This window comes from Mustela erminea, chromosome 12 (genome assembly GCF_009829155.1).
Source record: "Mustela erminea isolate mMusErm1 chromosome 12, mMusErm1.Pri, whole genome shotgun sequence".
Lineage (NCBI taxonomy): Eukaryota > Metazoa > Chordata > Mammalia > Carnivora > Mustelidae > Mustela > Mustela erminea.
The window spans coordinates 61637217-61658450 of record NC_045625.1 but is presented as its reverse complement, the minus strand read 5'-3'; the positions used below and the strand labels follow the sequence as shown (position 1 = coordinate 61658450).

General features: G+C 42.3%; 1 protein-coding gene and 1 long non-coding RNA gene across 2 annotated transcripts in view; both read right to left on the bottom strand.

Moving 5' to 3' along the window:
• GLDC (glycine decarboxylase) overlaps window positions 1-5700 on the bottom strand; it is a 95957-nt gene extending 90257 nt beyond the window's left edge. Inside the window, exons 1-2 of the mRNA XM_032308311.1 lie at window positions 5446-5700; window positions 4797-4875 (exon numbers count right to left, since the gene is read on the bottom strand). Coding sequence (XP_032164202.1) covers window positions 4797-4875; window positions 5446-5700 — 334 coding nt within the window. The remainder of the gene's footprint in view (window positions 1-4796; window positions 4876-5445) is intronic.
• A 1936-nt stretch (window positions 5701-7636) lies between these two features.
• LOC116570995 lies at window positions 7637-20445 on the bottom strand. Its single transcript, XR_004277638.1, has 3 exons — window positions 20400-20445; window positions 9153-9768; window positions 7637-7992 (listed from the first exon to the last, which is right to left on the bottom strand). It is a non-coding gene; the product is annotated as an uncharacterized LOC116570995 (long non-coding RNA).
• Window positions 20446-21234: the final 789 nt, after the last annotated feature.

Here is a 21234-nt window from a genome sequence, read left to right as displayed (position 1 = left end):
ACAACAGGATTTTGAATCGAGTAGCTTTCCTTATTTCTTTGAAGCATGATTTGCTGAGAAGCCAACTTATAAGGTATTCTTTCAAAGCACTTAAATGTCCTAAGGGAGGGGAGCATCTTCATGATAGATGAATCATCTGTACCTCGTTGATTCTGTCATGTCACGTCCTGTACATAATGATCCCTCTACCTGTAGCAGCTTCCGCCAGCCTTTCCCAGCAGAGCATCATTATTCATCCTTCAATACCCAACCCTAGTCCTGCACCTGTGACCCCTTCCCTCTCCCTGCTTGTGGCTGGCTGTTCCCACCTCTGTGCTCTCTGCATGCCACTGCATTTCCACCAGAGCAGTTGGTAAATGGCAGGGGGAATCTGGTATAACTGGATTTGTGCAGAACTGTAAACAATGAAGACAGTGGTTTATTTTTTTTTTTAAAGATTTTATTTATTTATTTGACAGAGAGAGATCACAAGTAGGCAGAGAGGCAGGCAGAGAGAGAGGAGGAAGCAGGCTCCCTGCTGAGCAGAGAGCCCGATGCGGGATTCGATCCCAGGACCCTGAGATCATGACCCAAGCCGAAGGCAGCGGCTTAACCCACTGAGCCACGCAGGTGCCCGAAGACAGTGGTTTAAACTAGTGGTTGGAGGGTGGACAGTGGAGCTAGGCTGCCTGGGTCAAATTCTGTCTCCACTGCAAGTCATGACATATCCTCTGTATGCCATGACATCTTTATCTTTAGAACAGAAAATGGTATTTACCTCAAAAGGTTGCACTAAGGACTAAATTAACACACGAAAAAGCACGCTTTGGGGGGTGGTGTGCTTGGGTGGCTCAGTGGGTTAAAGCCTCTGCCTTCAGCTCAGGTCATGGTCTCAGGGTCCTGGGATCGAGCCCCACATCAGGCTCTCTGCTCAGCAGGGAGCCTGCTTCCTCCTCTCTCTCTGCCTGCTTCTCTGCCTAGCTGTGATCTCTGTCTGTCAAATAAATAAATAAAATCTTAAAAAAAAAAAAAAAAAAAAAAGCACGCTTTAAAGTGCCCAGTACAGGGTAAGCACTACATAAATGTTTGAGATTATTGAATTATGTGTAAGAACTAACCCAAATATCTCCATGGTATGTACAGCTCTCAGTCTTTTTACTCAGCAATGAGGGCATTTAAGACTCATGTAACTAACTAGCTCTTACCAGTTTCCTGTGTATACAGTGAACAAATATTAGGTCCAGAATTCCTAACTATAACAGAACACAGGCATTCAACATTAAACCATTTGGATAATGCTCCTCTGCTATAGAAATACTACTACTCAAAGTTACACGGACCAATTTGTTCTCCCCATGTAGAGAACATTCATTAACCATGACACGTGCACACTTCGGTAAAACACTGATGCCTTTCTGACACATTCTATGCTTGCCCCAACCAGACCTCACTCTTCCAAGAAGCAAGCCTTGTTGGAGAGCCAGTCCACTTCAAGGCAAGGAAGTGGCAAGGCTGGTGGCAGGGAGACCTCCTGACTGTGCAATATTTTCTCTAAGTCACCTCAGAATAACCAGAGGGACCCAGCCCCAAAACTCACAGAAGCCACTGGGTTCAAAGTTTATAAGTAAGCTGCATATTATTTTTTTTTTAATTTTTTTTATTTTTAAATTTATTTGACAGAGAGAGAGATCACAAATAGGCAGAGAGACAGACAGAGAGAGAGATGAGGAGAAGCAGGCTCCCTGCTGAGCAGAGAGCCCCATGCGGGACTCGATCCCAGGCCCCTGGGATCATGACCTGAGCCAAAGGTAGAGGCTTTAACCCACTGAGCCACCCAGGCGCCCCAAAGCTGCATATTACTTATCAGGAGCATGGTTCCACTGAGAAAGGAAAAATGGAATCCCCTGAAGCTCACATTATTCAGTTGGAAATGAGTAGATTAACTTTTTTTTTAGGCAGACAATTTTGACAAGTTTCTTAGGCTCTAACGCTCTTAAAGAACATCTATTTTAGAGCAGACTGTAAAAGGGGCTGACCTAAACATTTTCTGACTTTGAAAGTCTCAGAAAGGCATTACCTAAGCCTTGCTTTAAAAATATACAAATTGGGGGACGCCTGGGTGGCTCAGTTGGTTAAGCAGCTGCCTTCGGCTCAGGTCATGATCCCAGCGTCCTGGGATCGAGTCCCACATCGGGCTCCTTGCTCCGCAGGGAGCCTGCTTCTCCCTCTGACTCTGCCTTCCACTCTGTCTGCCTGTGCTCGCGCTCGCTCTCGCTCTCTCTCTCTCTGACAAATAAATAAATAAAAATCTTAAAAAAAAAAAAAAATACAAATTGGAAGGGCACCTGGGTGGCTCAGTGGGTTAAGCCTCTGCCTTCGGCTCAGGTCATGATGTCAGGATCCTGGGATGGAGCGCCGTGATGTCAGGATCCTGGAATGGAGCGCTGCGTCGGGCTCTCTGCTCAGCAGGGAGCCTGCTTCCCCCTCTCCCTCTCTGCCTGCCTCTCTGCCTAGTTGTGTGATCTCTTTCTGTCAAATAAATAAATTTTTAAAAATCTTAAATATATATACAGTTTGAGGGGTACATGGGTGGCTCAGTGGGTTAAGCATCTGGCTTTTAATTTCATTTCAGGTCAGGATCTCAGCATTGTGGGATCAAGCCCCAAGTTGGGCTCCCCACTCAGTCTACTTGAGTTTCTCTCCCTCTGCCCCTCTCCCTGCTCACTCACTCTCTCTCTCAAAAATAAATAAATCAATCAATCTAATGTATATATATGTAAAACTCTTGAGGCATTTGGGTGGTAAAGTGGTTAAGCAACCAACTCTTGGTTTCAGCTCAAGTTGTGATCTCGGAGTTCTGATCTCAGGATGGTGACCTCAGGGTTGTCAGACGAAGCCCTATTTCGTGGAGTCTGCCTGAGTTTCTCTCTCTCTCTCTCTCTCTTCCTTTGCCCCTCCCTCCCTAAAATAAATAAGCAAATCTTTAAAAAAATATATATATATAACTTCACCTTTTAAACGTCCAGTAAATCAGTATTATCATTTCCTAAAATTGAAACAGATAAAGCTTCCAGCTATCCCTAGGTCTCAGTCAGTTCAACTGAACAAAATGTGCAGATTTTCTTTGAAAGGCAAGATCTCTATGGTCAGGAGAAATGGTTCAGATTTGAAACCAACCAGGTAAGCAGTCCTCATCAAGCTTGAGTTATATTAGACCGCTGGAGCTGGACTGGCTTCATACCTCAAGCTGTTGGTTTTTTGCCCCTTTTTTTGGAGGCAGGAAGGGGCAGAGGGAGAGAGAATCTTAAGCAGAGTCCATAACCAGCTCAGGACCCTGACTCAGGGCTTGATCACAAAGGCCCTGAGATCACAACCTGAGTGGAAATCAAAGTCAGACACTTAACTCACTGAGCCATCCAGGCACCCCTCAAGTTGTCTATTTTAAAACAAAATAAAGTTTGGGCCACTTGAGTGGCTGAGTCAGTTAAATGACTTCTCTTCATTTCCACTCAGGTCATGATCTCAGGGTTGCGGGATCCAACCCCCAGCTGGGTTCTGCACTCAGAGCAGAGTCTGCTGTCCCTCTCCCTCTGCTCCTCTCCTGGATTGCACACAATGCCCCCTCTCCCTCTTAAATAAACAAACAAATAAATAAAATCTTTAAAAAAAATGAAGTCTGCCATCTATATATCCTTTCTGTCCTAAAACCCAAAACAAAACAAAGTACCCTCTCTTCACCTTACTCCAACAAAAGCATAAGGGACAGCATCTCTATGATTCACAACCAGATATCCCCCAAGAGAATTCTTTCCTGTTCAGAGAGAAGGAGAGTGCTCTTCAGCTCTGCCTGACTAATCCTTTGACATATGAACTTATGCCTAAGTCCATGAAAAGTCAAGTGCACACATTAAAATAATGGGTGACTGGGTGGCTCAGTTGGTTAAGCGACTGTCTTCAGCTCAGGTCATGATCCTCAAGTCCCAGGATGAGTCTCCCATAGAACTCCCTGCTCTGCAGGGAGTCTGCTTCTCCCTCTGGCCCTCCCCCACTTTCATGCTCTCTCTCGCTCTCGCTTTCACTCTCATGCTCTCAATTTCTCGCTCTCAAATAGTAAATAAAATCTTTAAATAATACCTCTGAAATTTAGTCTTTAGATTATTAGAAATTTAAACTTAGAATAAAATTCTAATTCTATGAGTAAACTAAGCTTTTTAAACCAAGCACAAATATTATTTGCATGTTTCTTTACAAAAATCATTTTATCTTGAAGAGTATTGCTGCCTTACACTAAGCATAAATAATGAAACTAGACCTGAGATAAATAAACAATGTGAAACTGCAGTCCTATAAAGAAAATTGGGCTAGATGGACGGTTTACATCTCCTCCCGTTTTTGCCACTTCCATAGCTGTATGATACTGGCAATTCCTCTTTCCCTTCACAGTATCCTGATTTGCACAGAGGTGATGACACTTCTCAACCCAAAGGATATGAGAACCGTGGCGTGGGATGGTTGCCTGGGAAGTGGGGAGTCCTGCATACGCCTTTGGGCACTGCCTTCCCATGGGAAGTTTGCCGGTGCCTAGATAAAAACCTATAAAGGTGAGCCATGGACTCCAACCTAGGGTACAGAAGTGACTGCTCCAGGAACTAAATATTCCACCATCTTCTGCCCAACAAGGTACCCGCCGCTGTTTTATTTTAATAAACATATTCCCAGTCCTGGGCAATCCTAACCCAGAGCTGTATTTTCAGAGACCACAGAAGACAAATAGGTCAGAGCAAGCGGAGTCTAAGGGAGTCCTCCCGGCAACTTACAAACAGGGTCTTCCATTTTCAAGGGTCTTTTCAAGCGGATGCTGGCGGGGACCGTCTTCTCAATCAGTTCATCAATGCTCTAAAATTAAAACATTAAGTCCATGAACACTAAAAGGAGAGGAAAGTGCTTCGGGAGTTTTTTTAACTCTTTTTTTTTTTTTTTTTCACCTCTGTGTTTTGCATCTACAAAGGCTTGTGGGAACCTCATTTAAATCGCCTAATTACGGTTTCTTTTTTTAAGAAAAAAGAACAACTGAACAAACCAGAAATCACTTGGAGGAAAGCAAATGAATTTGGTTAGTGATTCGACCACTCCAGGTTTGATTTCAGCCAGCAACCGGAGATAATAAGATAAACCAGGCGGTCCTCCTTTTGCAAAGTTAGGGTTCATCAGGAGGGCGAGTTGGGTTGAAAAACGCAAGGTTCTGAGGCGCGATAAGCGGGTAGAGAAAGTAAATGGATGAGAGAAGGCTGGGGCACAGGAACCGAACTCGCGGGCTCGCTTCCATGCCAGGGCCCCAGAGTCGGGAGCCCGTCCCAAGCGGAGCAAAGCGGAGCAAAGCATAGCTCCGGGCGGGGCCGAGAGGCTCCGCCGTCAGAAACCCGGCAGGATGGGAGGAGGCCCTAGAAGGCCGGGTGGGGTCCTTACCGCCAGCCCCAGGGCCTGTAGCATCTCCCTCTGGTCTTTGTCCCCAGGGCCGATGTGCCTCCGAGCGAAGTCGTCGTGTCTGGGCAGGAGGCGCTCGAGGAGGCGCGAGTCCCCAGCCCTGCTGCTATCCCCGCCGCAGCTGCTGCTGTCACGGCCCCGCGGCACCCAGCGCAGTCCCTTGCCTCCAGCCAGGCGGCGGCCGCCCCCGACTCCACAGCCTAAACGCAGCCCCCAGGCCCTGGCGCATGTCTGCATGGTCGCGGCCACAGTCCCCTGTCCCGGCCCGCGAGGGTCAACCGCGCTTTCGGCCTCTTCTGGTCGCAGCCAGGTGGCTGCTGCCTTCTGCCTGGAGCCTCTTCTCGTGGGCCACCGGCTGAACAGACGGATGCGCGCTCGTGGGCAGTGAATGGACGCAGCGCTCAGCCTGAACACGCGCGCAAAGTTGTTGCTCCACGCGAGGCACCTGCTCCGCACACTTTAAGCGTTGCCCTGCAGGCGGGCGGTGGGATGGGGCCAGGAAAATCTCTGCCAATGGGAGTGGACAGAGGGGCAGGGGCGGGGCACAGGCGGCCCCGCCCCCCTCCCCTACTCCCCTCCCTGGCCCTCAGCAGTCTTGCTCCTGGCCCAGAGCCTGCCATCCTCAGGCATTCTTACTCCCTCTCTGGCTCACGCGAAGACCAGGGCGATCCATGCGCTTGGGGTTAAGGTCTGGGACCGCACTGGTGCGGGATCCGGCTGCACAGCTGCGGGCGAAGCGCTTGGGGAACTCAGCTGAGATGAAAGATGATTCTGACAGAGAAGCCAGGCTCAAATAATTAGTGTCCATTAACTAATTTTAGGATCTCGTTCCTGGTTATATTTCATGGAAACCCATATGGGCAGATGAAAGTTTTTTTTTTATAGTTATGATTGTCGGCAAGTTACTCAACCTCTGAGCTCCAGGTTTTTTCAACTCACACAGCTGGATCGATTTAAAGAGATTATGCATTGAAAGAACTGTCCCAACAGTAGGCTGAATCATTTTTCTTTTTCTCTATCTCTCCCCATACATAATGTGGGGAGGGAGGGAATGCAAAAGATATCGAGGTATATATTTTGCACTATCGTCTTAGTTAGAAAATTGTGTACCTCTAAGTTCTCCAGCTATCTCTTGACATTTTTATCAAGAATGAACTCTGAAGGGGCACCTGGGTGGCTCAGTGGGTTAAAGCCTCTGCCTTCAGTTCAGGTCCTGATCCCAGCGTCCTGGGATCCAGCCTTGCATCAGGCTCTCTGCTCAGCCAGGAGCCTGCTTCCCCTCAGCCCCTCCTGCCTCTCTGCCTACTTATGATCTCTCTCTGTCAAATAGGTAGAGTCTTTTAAAAAAACAAAAGAAGAAGAAGAAGAAAAGAAAAAAGAAAAAAAAAAAGAATGAACTTTGAAGGGACACCTGGGGGATGCAGTTAGTCAAGAGGCTCCTCTTGCTTTCAGGCTAGGTCTGATCTCAGGATGAGATGGAGCCCCACCTCAGCTGGTGCTGAGCGCTGAGTCTACTAAAGTTTCTCTCTCCCTCCCACTGCACCCCCCACCCCCAGCCTCATACTCTGTCTCTCCCAAATAGTTAAATAAATCTTTTTTAAAAAGTGAGCTTTCTGGCACCTGGCTGGCTCAGTCTGTACAGCATGTGACTCTTGATCTCAGGGTTGTGAGTTCTAGCCTGTGCTGGGTGTGGTGATTACTGAAAATAAAATCTTAAAAAAACAAACAAACAAACAAACAAAGAACGAACTTTCAAAATTACAATTGTCCTAATATAAGGAAAATAAGACTGGCCCAAAGTCATCAGAACATCACTTAGACTACAGATAAGTAGAACCTGTTCTTTTCTCCTCTAAGCTTCCTTCTTCAATCATCCTCTGTACATTCTGGGCTCCGTAGTTGACAGGCACATAGACTAGGCAAAGAGGAAAAAAGTATAAAACAAAACAGTAAGCAAAATGTGTGCATCTGGCAAGCAGGGGCAGTGGTGAGCTAGAAGGGCTAGGTTGAATGTCTTTGAGGTTTTCATTCATTTGGAATGGGAATTACAGCCTTCATAAAAGTTGGGAGATACCCTCAGTGTGGGATCCCATCCCTATTCCTGTCTAGTACACTCTGTGTATCACAGGGACTAGAAGGCAGAGAACTATAATTACCAGATTCCTTTGGTTCCAGGGTTCTGTACATTATCAATCTTCTATCAGCAAGATAGACTTGTGTGAGAACTAGAAAATGGGATAAAGCAGAAATCATTTTCTTATTTCTCTGACAGCAGACATGGAGTGCTTCCTTACCAGCCACCCACACTGGTACAGCAGGGTAGCTGTGTCCCTCAGTGGAAATGTCCTTTGGTTTTCCAACATAGGAGGCAGCAGAAATTTCTCATTGAACTTCAGGGGTTTACCTGAAGATAGTGGTGTTCTATCTACTCAGTTTTTTGCTCTTGCAATTCTTCCACACCTATTCCTGGTATTTTAATCCTCCTCTGTTTGAAATACTCCACGTTTTCTAAATGAATCTTAAGAGAGCCTGTAACAGAGAAAAAAAGTAGCTTTAAGAAATTAAGCATCAGGGGCACCTGGGTGGCTCAGTTGGTTGGACGACTGCCTTCGGCTCGGGTCATGACCCTGGGGTCCCGGGATCGAGTCCCGCATCGGGCTCCCAGCTCCATGGGGAGTCTGCTTCTCCCTCTGACCTTCTTCTCACTCATGTTCTCTCTCACTGTCTCTCTCTCAAATAAATAATAAATAAAATCTTAAAAAAAAAAAGAAAGAAATTAAGCATCAAAGACAAGAATCTGCGATTAACTGTCTGACCTGGTTCTGTTTGAAGTACATGATAACACTGTCACTAGTGGAAAATGAGATAATGATAGTCTTGTCATGAAATGGAAACAGTTACTTAATTCCCCATTTCCGGGAATTAAGTAACTATTGAAGGGACGTCTTTGTTAGATGAACTAGTTGCTGATAGACCTTTGTGGTGTGAATGATATCTACAAGGACTATAGGGAGGGCCTCTGGCTTCCAGGTGCGCTAGAGAATTTACAGGATAAAATGATAATTCAAAGAACTAGAGAGCTCAACCACTCTAAAAAAAAAAATCTCTTAACTTCCTTAGATGCAGAGAGAAGGTATTTACAAATCACACCCAATCCAGAAGCCAAGAGGGACAGTCTGACTACTAGAGGAAATGTAGGAAAAGTTATGTGGAAGGATCCCGTGGGATGGCCCTTGGGGGGTGCTTCACTGTTAGATAGCTCTCAGTTTCATTTCCTGTCATGATGTCAATCCTATTTCTTGCCCTATACCACTCTGCTTTGTTATATCAAAATTGTACGTCATTAAACTCTTTTGAGAGACAAAAAAAAAAAAAAAAATCACACCCAATGTTTGATCCAGGATCCATGGATTGCCCAGTTATCATACAAGTTGAATTCACAGCTTTATCGGGTCTCACATGTTAAAGTTTGGGATTAATTAAAAACTAAGTCTTAACTTGGAACAGGGACATTTGAGCAGTTTGGGTTGAATTTGATTATCGTGAATCTTCAACTTTCACTGAGTCCCTCTGACAGCTGAAGCTGCTCCTCATCCCCTCTTTGAAATGCTGACCATCCCTTGCTTGGTGATCCTATGATGGCTTCACTAAAGCATTAATCTTGCAAAGGTATGTTAATACTTCTTTACCTCTAGATCCACAAGACTCAGATCTCAGCATGCCCTGGGAAGATGAGTAAGATGCCTGACACTAGAGGAAAAGCCTACACAGGGAAACAATGGCAAGATATTGTTAATGTATGTCAGTACTGGAGGATTGGGTCAGTACTGAGTAGGAGTGTGTTCTAGACCAAGGAAAATAATATTGAAATTACTGATATGTTAGTAGCATCAGAGATTCTGGATTCAGTGTATCAGTCAGAAGTGGCTCTAAGAGTTTGCTGAGCTGATTGACTGAAACCAGACTCAACAATGGCCTTCATTAGATTAGATTAATATACTAAAACTTTCTTGCCATAACAGAGAAGAAAGGAAGGCTTGATGAGATAGGAATGTTGGGATGGTTTCATCATGTGCAATATACTCTTCAACCCTTTCATTATATCCCTCAGGAAGTCCCCGAGGACAATCACTTCATCTTAACCTTAAGAAATCCATTGCTAAGAGGAGCAGTAGTATTCTTAAAAAGCCTGTATTTTCTGTGTCTGCCTATATGAGATGATGGTAAAAGATACCACTGTTGAAATGCGCTCCTTGTTTTCAGTGGTAATGATAGAGTCCCAGAGTGGTAGGGCCAGTGGCAGCACTAGAAAACAGAAAAAAGCAGGCAAGTTTGCTGTAAAGGGAAGCAGAGTCAGAGTAGTAACTAGTCAGGCTTGATCCACAGGGATCTCAAGTAGTTTTCTTTAGCCAGTTCATAGACCCAGAGCCTCCCAAATGAAGGAAATCTTTAAAAAGAACACCTGAGAAAAGATCTTATAACTCTGCTATACATATACACTATAAATCCTCTTCCTAAACTCTCCTAAAGATACCTGTGGCCATTTACCAAGTGTGATGGTTAGGCCACAATGCCCAGATATGTAGAGTCAAACCTTATTCTGGTGTTCCTGTGAAAATGTTTTTGGTTGAAATTAACGTTTGAATCAGTGGATTCTGAGGAAAGCAGATTGACCTCCAAAAGTGGGTGAGCCTTATCCAATTAGCTGAAGGTCTGAATAGAACAAAAAAATGTCCCCTAAGCAAGGGGAGATTCTGCAACAGGGAGCATTTGGACTTGAACCTTAATATTGGCTCTTCTCTAATAATCTTTAGACATGAACTTTAGCATTAGCTCTTCTCTATGTCTCCAGCCTGCTAGCATGCTAATGCAGATTTTGGACTTGGCAGCCCCAATTTATTTATTCATTTATTTATTTATTTATTTATTTTTCTTTCTTTTTTAAGATTTTATTTATTTATTTGTCAGAGAGAGAGAGAGCACACAAGCAGGGGGAATGGCAGTCGGAGAGAGAAGTAGGGTCCCTGATGAGCAGGGAGCCGGACATGGAACTTAATCCCAGGATCTCAGGACCACGACCTGAGCCAAAGGCAGCCACTTATCTGACTGAACTACCCAAGTGTCCCAACAAGAGCCATTTTCTTAAAACTTCTTTTGATATATCTATATACATATACTATTGATTTTGTTTTTCTGGAGAACACTGACTAATACTCCAAAGAAAGGAAAATACCCAAACTTTGGGCAGTTACTGGAACCTGGTTCCAAGATAATGCTAAATTCTGCAGATCCAAAACAAACTACTCTGGTCCATTAATTGTAGTGGGATGTTATGAAAGTTTGATTATAAATGGAGATTTAGAACTTCTGCCTTCAGTTCCAATACGTAAAGAGCATGAACGTCATCACTTCTGTCTTTACAACAAGAAAATGCTGGATAAACTAAAAATCAATGACTTTTGGACACCCCTGAAACTGACATTGCAAGACAAAATGCCACCTTGAAATCTGGTAGACAGGCTCATCCAAAGAGGCATAGCCAAGATTTGCTTTCCTAGAGCAGTAGCTGCTAGAGTAAGAAACTGGTAGGAGTATGTAATGATAATTATGATGGATCATTGGGTGCTGACTGTGGACTAACTTGAAAGGGAGAAACTCCTGGGGGCTACAGTTTTAGTGGGGCCCACACTTTCATGGACTTTACCTCTAGAAGCTCTACCACAGTTAGGGTAAAAATCCAAGAAATATCTACCCCTAGCACTGATAGGAAAAGGAAAAGAATAATCATTGTGAAATATGCCCAGAGCCATCTTCACAACAAAGAATTATTATCCAAAGAAAAGGACTTCCAGAGTTTATCTAAGCTAGGGAAGGGAATTCCTCCCACTCCAGCCCCCTCCAGCCTTCTTATCTCACATAGTGAAGGAAAAAAATTCAACTAGGTTTAGTGCTTCGAGGGAATAGATTGGGAACCCTGCAGTCAAGGAAAGGAGTATGAGGTGGGGTGGGAGTGAGAGAGCTAAATCATGGAAGATACAGTTGGGGGTTTACAGCCCAAGACATAGGCCTATATTTAACTGGAACATTAGAAACCACTTCTCGGGACGCCTGGGTGGCTCAGTTGGTTAAGCCGCTGCCTTCAGCTCAGGTCATGATTCCAGCGTCCTGGGATCGAGTCCCACATCGGGCTCCTTGCTCCGCAGGGAGCCTGCTTCTCCCTCTGACTCTGCCTGCCACTCTGTCTGCCTGTGCTTGCTCTCGCTCTCTCTCTGACAAATAAATAAATAAAATCTTTAAAAAAAAAAAAGAAACCACTTCTCTACCACAACACACCACCACATAAATAGGACTCCAATGAAACAACTAAAATTGCTGTCAGACACAGGCTGTCTCTAAAGAAGAGTACTAGGGAATCCTACAAGCAACGGGGGAAAGATCAACAAGGACACTAGAGGAATTGGAAGCCTCTGTCCTGTTAGCTACAGCAAACATTAAACACAATACAACCCTAGTCAAACTAGCATCAGTCCTCACACTAAAGCCCTATTTACCTCAGTTCTTATCACACAATATACATCACATGTTCAGCTTTCAACAAAAAATTACAAGACATGAAAAACGTCAAGAAAAAAGCAGTTTGAAGAGACATAAATCATCAGAATCAAACTCACATATGATACAGATGTAGAAATCATCAGACAAGGAATTTAAAATAATTATGATTAACGTGTTTAAAACTCTAGTAGAAAAACTAGATGATTTGTAAGAACAGATGGCCAATGTAAGCAGAGAGATGGAAACTCCAAGAAATTATCAAAAGGAAATGATAGAAATCAAAACACTATAACAGACATGAAGAATGCCTTCTAAGTGATGATGAGTAGACTTGACCCAGCTGAGGAAAGAATTAGTGAATGCAAACTTAAGTTAATAGAACTCTCCCAAACTGAAATTCAGAAGAAAACAGAATGAAAAAGCAAAAACAAAAACAAAAACAAAAAACAGATCAGAACATCCAAGAACTATGGGAGAATTTCAAAAGGTGCATAACTAGAATACTAGGAGGAGGAAAAGGAGAAAGTAAAGGAAATTTTTGAAGTAATAATAAGAAAACTTTCAAAAATTAAAATAAACACAAAAGTCACAGGAAGATCAGAGAACACACTAAGCAAGAGAAATACAACAACACTTAGGCATATCATATTCAGACTGAAGAAAACCAAGGGAAAAAATGAAAAAAATTTTAAAGATTTTTATTGTTGGGGAACTTGTGTGGCTCAGTTGGTTAAGCGACCAACTCTTGGATTTGGCTCAGATCATGATCTCAGGGTCACGAGACTGAGTCTCACATTGGGCTCTGCAATCCAGGATGGAGTCTGCTTGGGATTCTCTGCCTCTCCCTCTGCCCCTCCGCCCACTTGCATGTGTGCTCTCTCTTTTGAAAGTAAATCAATCAATCAATCAATCTTTGGAAAAAAATATTTTATTTTAAAATAATCACTTCCCAATGTGGGGCTCAGAATTACAACCGCAAGATCAAGAGTCACATGCTCTACCCACTGAGTGAGCCAGGTGCCCCAAAAGACAAAATCTTTTTAAAAGCCAGAGAGAGAGGAAGGCAAGGTTGGGGGAGTAGGGGACCCCATTTCAACTGGTCCCCAGAATTTAGCTGGATATATGCCAAATCATTTTGAACACACAAAATCAGCCTGAGATGTAAGAATATATATCTGGATCTCTACAAGCAGGAAAGCGACTGCTTTTTGTAAGATAGGACATGCAGAGTCATGAATCTGTAGGGAGGTATCAGAAGATAAACAGAAGGGGGAAGGAGCATCCATATATTGGCCCCTGGACAGTGATATAACACTGAAGTGCAAAATCAGAACCCTTAGAAATCTGCTTTAGTGAGAGACATCCCTTTCTGAAAGGGACTCTGGAATTGAAAAGACAGAATTCTAGATAGGGCATTGTGGTCTTGGGATCCGATGAGTCACAGAGTGAACAGGGATGCCTGAACCGGTACAGTGCCCTAGCAGTGGAACTGGCAAGCAGGTTATGGTCAGTGAGCCCAGGAGGGTGCTATAAACCAGGAGTCTGGCATGCAGTAATCCCTCTTTTCCTGAGCAGCCTGAGAAAGACTGGAGCCTGCACCCACCACCAGGTAAAAGCTCGTAGGGTGGTAGTGGCTGAGAAAGGACATTAAGTCAGCACCCAGACATGTACTAGGACTGCAAGCCTGCAGCCACTCCTGGTTTTAGATTCACAAAGGGCAGTGGCACTCCCAGGCCCCTGGGACTACCTCTGAGGGAGTTGCAGCAGCATTCACTGCGGGAGGCTGCGGTTTTTGGCTCATACAGAAGTGCAGACTGTTGGTCTTGAAGGGTTTATTAAAGAGGGCAGACAGTGATCTTTCTGTTCTGGCCCAGAGGTTTGGCTACAGCCATGTTTGTTCTGATCCCTGGAGAGGCACAGAAAGCCTCCAGGGAACAAAAGCCACATAGAGGACCAAGTTTGTGCTGAGCCCATTCCACTGACAGGGGATGGGACATCTCCACCCAGGCAGGGATACCTGAGCAACAATGCAACAGGCCCCTCCTCAAGAAGACAGTCTGTGAGGTGGATGACAAGCCTATGGGTCCCACAGGACTATAAAATTCCAACGACAGGGGAAAAGAGTATATTGAGATCCAGGTGTTGCTTCACAACTCATTATTTTTCAGAAGAATTCTCCTTTTCTTTTTTTTCTCTTTTTCTTATGCTTTCCCCCTTTTTTTTTTCTTTTACCTTTTTCTCATTTCAACTAGTTGCTTATTATACTAACTTGTATTTCATCGTCACTTTTTAACCTGTACTTTTTCACATTTTATTTATTTATAGATACATGTTTCATTTTAGTCCCTTTTTCACTCTATTCAACTATATATATGTATATATATACATATATATTATATATTATTTATTATATATCATACATATATAATATATAATAATATATACTATTATACATTATAGTATATAATATTACATATTATACATTATACATATTTATTATATATATTTATAATATATATGTTTTACTTTCCTTTTAATTTTGGGATTTAGTGTCTTCAAACACACAGAACAAAATTCACCCAGGAACAAGTGCAACACCCTGCTTTGTCCACACTGCAAGATTATACTCCCTCTTCCCCCACCCTCTTTTAAAAAAAAATTATTCTTGTGTTTCATTTTGGCTTTGTTTTTCTTTCTTTTTTTTTTTTATAATATTTTATTTATTTATTGGACAGAGAGAGAGAGAGAGATCACAAGTAGGCAGAGAGGCAGGCAGAGAGAGAGAGGAGGAAGCAGGCTCCCCGCTGAGCAGAGAGCCCGATGTGGGACTCGATCCCAGGACCCTGAGATCATGACCTGAGCCGAAGGCAGCGGCTTAACCCACTGAGCCACCCAGGCGCCCCTGGCTTTGTTTTTCTGTGATGGCTTCCAATCATGCCAGATTTTGCTAGAGTGCACCTTGCTTGGGTCATGGTTGATATTTTGGACTCTGTTCATTCACCCAACCATCATTCTCTGGACAGAATGACAAGAAGGAGGAACTCACACAAAAAAGAAACAAGGCAGTATTCTCTGCCACAAAGCTACCTCTAGAAGGTATATTTGAGCAAATCATAGCTGAGACCTTCCCTAATCTGGGGAAGGAAACAAGCATTCACATCCAAGATGCCGAGAGGACCCTTCCCAAAATCAATAAAAACAGATCAACACCCTGACATATAATAATGAAGCTTGCAAATCTTAGAGCCAAAGAAACTATCCTGAGATCAGCTAGGGAGAGGAGATGCCTTACATATGGAGGGAGGAACATCAGAATAATATCAGATCTATCCATGGAGACTCAAGCAAGCCAGGAAGGGCTGGCAAGATGTATTCAGGTTATTAAATGAGAATAACATGCAGTCAAGAACACTTTATCCAGGAAGGCTCTCATTCAGAGTGGACAGAGAGATCAAGAGCTTCAAGGATTGACAGAAACTGAAAGAACATGTGATCACCAAGCCAGCTCTGGAAGAAATATTAAGGGGGATTCTGTAAGTGAAGAGAGACCCCAAGAGTAATATATACCAGAAAGAGACAGAGGCAATCTACAGAAACAGGAACTTTATAGGCAATACAAGGGCACTAAATTCATATCTTTCAATAATTACTCTAAATGTAAATGTGCTGAATGTTTCAATCAAAAGATGCAGAATTTCAGATTGGATAAAAAAGCAGGTCCCATCCATATGCTGTCTAGAAGAGACTCAATTTGAAACTTAAGACATCTCCAGATTGAAAGTAAGGGGATGGAGAGTTATTTATCACCCCAATGGACCTCAAAAGAAAGCTGGGGTAGCAATTCTCATATCAGAAAAATTATATTTTAAAGCAAAGACTGAAGTCAGAGATGTAGAGGGACACTATATCACACTTAAAGGGTCTCTCTGTTAAGAAAATCTAACAAATGTAATTATCTATGCCCCCAACATGGGAGCAGCCAATTATATAAACCAAGGAACAACCAAAATAAAGAAACATATTGATAATAAGACATTAATAGTAAGAGACTTCAGCACTCCATTCCTATCAATGGCACATCATCTAAGCAGAAGATCAACAAACAAACAAGAGCTTTGAATGACACATTGGACCAGATGGACTTCATAAGATTTTTACAGAACATTCTACCCTAAAACAACAGAACACTCATTCTTCTTGAGTGTTACACAAAACTTTCTCCAGAACAGATCATATACTGGGTCACAGATCTGGTCTCAACCAAAACCAAAAGATTGAGATTATTTCCTGTGTATTTTCAGACCACAATGCTGTGAAACTGGAACTCAACCAAAATAAGAAATCTGGAAGGAATTCAAACACTTGGAAGTTAAAGAGCATCTTGCTAAAGAATGATTGGGTCAACCAGGAAATTAAAGAACTTAAACAATTCATGCAAGCCAATGAAAATGAAAACATATCAATTCAAAACCTATGGAATACTGCAAAGGTGGTCCTAAGAGGGAAATACATAGCCATCCAAGCCTTTCTCAAAAAATTAGAAAAATCCCAAATGCACAAGGTAAACTTACATCTAAAGAACCTGAAGAAAGAACATCAAATAAAGCCTAAAACCAACAGCAGAAGAGAATTAATAAAGATTAGAGCAGAAATCAATGAAATAGAAACTGGAAGAACAGTCCTTTCTCTTTGAAAGGACCCATATTAATAAAATCATGAATGAAAGGGGAGAAATCATGACTAATAACAAGGAAATAGAGACAATTATTAGAACTTATTACCAGCAGCTATAAGCCAACAAATCAGGCAATCTGGAAGAAATGGATGCATTCCTGCAAACTTACAAACTACCAAAACTGAAACAGGAAGAAATAGGCAATCTGCACAGACCAATAACCAGCAAGGAAATTGAATCAGTAATCAAAAATCTCCCAAAAAACAAGAGCCCAGGGCCAGATGGCTTCCTAGGAGAATTCTAGCAAACATTTAAAGAAGAAATAAAACCTATTCTACTGAAGCTGTTTCAAAAAAGAGAAATGGAAGGAAAACTTCCGAACTCATTCTGTGAGGCTAGCATTACCTTGATCTCAAAATCAAAGACCCCATTAAAAAGGAGAATTATAAAACAATATCCCTGATGAACATGGATGACAAAATACTCAACAAGATCTTAGCCAATAAGATTCAACAGTACATTAAAAGCATTATTCACCAGGAGCAGATGGGATTTATTCCTAGATGCAAGCATGTTTCAACATTTGCAAATCAGTCAACATGATGGATCACATTAACAAAAGAAGAGACAAGAACTATATTACCCTCTCAATTGATGCAGAAAAAGCATTTGACAAAATACAGCATCCTTTTCTTATTAAAACTCTTCAAAGTATACAGATAGAAAGAACATAACTCAATATCATAAAAGTCATCTATGAAAAGCCCACAGCAATTATCATTCTAATGGGGGAAAACTGAGACCTTTTCCCTTAAGGTCAGGAACATGACAGGGATGCCCACTCTCACCACTATTGTTCAATATAGCACTAGAAATCCTAGTCTCAGCACTTGGACAACAAAAAGATACAAAAGGCATTCACGTTGGCAAAATAGAAGTCAAACTCTCTCTCTTTGCAGATGACATGATACTTTATGTGGAAAACTCAAAAGACTCCACCCCAAATTACTAGAACTTATATAGCAATTCAGCAAATTGGCAGCGTACAAAATCAGTGAACAGAAATCAGTTGCATTTCTATACACTAACAATGTGACTGAAGTAGAAGAAATAGGAATCAATTCTATATACAATAACAGCAAAAACAAGAGGATACCTAGGAACAAACCTAACCAAAAAGGTAAAGGATCTACACTCTAGAAACAACAGAACACTTATGAAATAAACTGAGGAAGACACAAAGAGATGGAAAAACATTTCATGCTCATGGGTTGGAAGAATAAATGTTGTTGAAATGTCTGTGCTAACTAATCTACACATTCAATGCAATCCCTACTAAAATCCACAGAGATTTTTCACAGAGCTGGAACAAACGATTCTAAAATTTGTATGGAACCAGAAAAGACCTCGAATCACCAGGGGAATGTTGGAAAAGAAAACCAAAGCTGGGGGCATCACAACGTCTGACTCCAAACTATATTACAAAAGTGTGATCGGGGCACCTGGGTGGCTCAGTGGGTTAAAGCCTCTGCCTTCGGCTCAGGTATGATCCCAGGGTCCTGGGATCGAGCCCCGCATCCGGCTCTCTGCTCAGCGGGGAGCCTGCTTCCTCCTCTCTCTCTGCCTACCTCTCTGCCTACTTGTGATCTCTGTCTATCAAATAAATAAATAAATCTTTAAAAAAAAAAAGTGTGATCATCAAGACAGCATGGTATTGGCACAAAAACAGACACATGCATCAATGAAACAGCACAGAGAGCACAGAAATGGATCCAACTCTATATTGAACTAATCTCTGACAAAGCAGGGAAGAATATCCAATGGGAAAAATTCTCTTCAATAAATGGTGCTGGGAAAATTGGACAGTTACATGCAGAAAAATGAAACTGGACTATTCTCTTACACCATACACAAAGATAAACTCAAAATGGATGAAAGACCTCAATGTGAGACAGGAATTCATCAAACTCCTAGAGGAGAACATAGGCAACAATATCTTCAACCTTGGACATAGCAACTTCTTTAAAAACACATCTCTAAAGGCAAGGGAGGGGCGCCTGGGTGGCTCAGTGGGTTAAAGCCGCTGCCTTCGGCTCAGGTCATGATCTCAGGGTCCTGGGATCGAGTCCCGCATCGGGCTCTCTGCTCAGCAGGGAGCCTGCTTCCTCCTCTCTCTCTGCCTGCCTCTCTGCCTACTTGTGATCTCTCTCTGTCAAATAAATAAATAAAATCTTAAAATAAATAAATAAATAAATAAATAAATAAATAAATTAAATAAATAAAGGCAAGGGAAACAAAAGCAAAAGATGAACTTTTCTGACTTCATCCAGCTGAAAAGCTCTGCACAGAGAAGAAAACAGTTTACAAAACTAAGAGGCAACCGACAGGATGGGTGAAGATATTTGCAAATGACATTAAAGATAAAGGGCTGATATCCAAGATCTATAAAGAACTTCTCAAACTCAGTACCCAAAAAACAAATAATTGAGTCAAGAAATGGGCAGAAGACATGAACAGACACTTCTCCAAAGAAGACATACAAATGGCTACATAGTAGCCAGACACATATTCAACATCATTAGCCATCAGAGAAATACAAGTCAAAACCACAATGAGATACCATCTTACACCAGTTAGAATGGGAAAAACTAACAAGATGGGAAACAACAAATGTTGGAGAGGCTGTGGAGAAAGGGGAACCCTCTTACACTGTTGGTGGAAATGCAAACTGATACAGCCACTCTGGAAAACAGAATGGAGGTTCCTCAAGACATTAAAAATGGAGTTACCCTATGACAGAGCAATTGCACTGCTAGGTATTACCCCAAAGATACAGATGTAGTGAAAAGAAGGGCCACATGCACCCCCAAGTTCACAGCAGCAATATCTACAATAGCCAAAGTGTGGAAGGAGCTAAGATGTCCTTCAACAGATGAATGGATAAAGGAGACAAAATTCAGGGAAAACTGGGTGGGTCAGTCAGTTGAGTGTCTCTCTTCAGCTCAGGTCATGATCCCAGGGTCCTGGGATTGAGTCCTTCGGGCTCCCTGCTCAGTGGGGAGTCTGCTTCTCTTCTGCCTCTGCCTGCTGCTCCCCTGCTCAGTGCTCTCTCCCTACTCTTAAATAAATAAACCTTAAAAAAAAAAACCACAACTATGTGGTTCATATATACAATGGAATATTACTTAGCCATCAGAAAGGATAAATACCTACTATTTGCATTGACATGGATGGAACTGGAGGGGATTATGCTAAGTGAAATAAGTCAAGCAGAGAAATACAATTATCATACGGTTTCACTCATATGTGGAATATAAGGAATGACATAAAGGAAGGGGAAACTGAATAGGAAGAAATTAGAAAGGAGACAAACCACGAGAGACTCTGGACTCTGGCAAACAAACTGAGGGTTGCAGAGGGCAGGGGGTTTAGGAGATGGGGTAACTGGGTGATGGGTATTAAGCAGGGCACATGTTGTGATGAGCACTGGGTGGTATATGCAACTAATGAATTGTAGAACACAATATCAAAAACGATATGTTGGCTAATTGAACATAATAAATAAATATTTTTAAAAAGCCAGAGGGAAAAACACCTTACCTTTAGGGGAACAAAATAAAGAATTACGGCAGATTTCTTATAAATAAAAATATGCAAATAAGAAAAGATTGGAGTAAATATTTAAGCTACTAAAAAAAAACACCACCTTAGAATCCTATGCAGTGAAATTATCCTTCAAAAGTAAACAAGAGGGACACCTTGGTGGCTCAGTCAGTTAAGGGTCTTCTTTCAGCTCAGTCAAGATCCTAGGATTCTGGGATTGAGTCCCACATCAGGCTTCTTGCTCAGCAGGGATCCTGCTTCTCCCTCTGCTTGCCACTCTTCCTTGCTTGTGGTCTCCCTCTCTCTGACAAATAAATAAATAAAAATATTTTTTAAAAAAACCCACAAAAGTGAACAAGATGAAGCTAGAAGTGTATAATGCCAAGTGAAATAAATTAGTCAGAAAAAGATAAATACTGTATGATTTCACTCATATATGGAATTTAAGAAACAAAACAGATGAACATGGGGGTTGGGGGATGGGAGAGAGAAGTAAACCTGGAAACAGACTTTTAACTATAGAGAACAAACTGAGGGTTGATGGAGGGAGATGGGTGGGGGATGGGTTAAATGGGTGATGGGTATTAAGGAGGACACCTACTGTGATGACCATTGGATGTTGTAAGTGATAAATCACTAATTTCTACATCTGATACTAATGTCGCACTGTATGTTGACTAACAGGAATTTATTTATTTATTTATTAAGATTTTATTTATTTATTTGAGAGAGAGACAGTGAGAGAGCATGAGAGGCGAGAAGGTCAGAGGGAGAAGCAGACTCTTCTTGGAGCTGGGAGCCTGATGCGGGACTCGATCCCGAAACTCCAGGACCATGACCTGAGCCGAAGGCAGTTGTCCAACCAACTGAGCCACCCAGGCGCCCCATGACTAACAGGAATTTAAATAAAAACTTGAAACTATAAAAAAAAAAAGGAA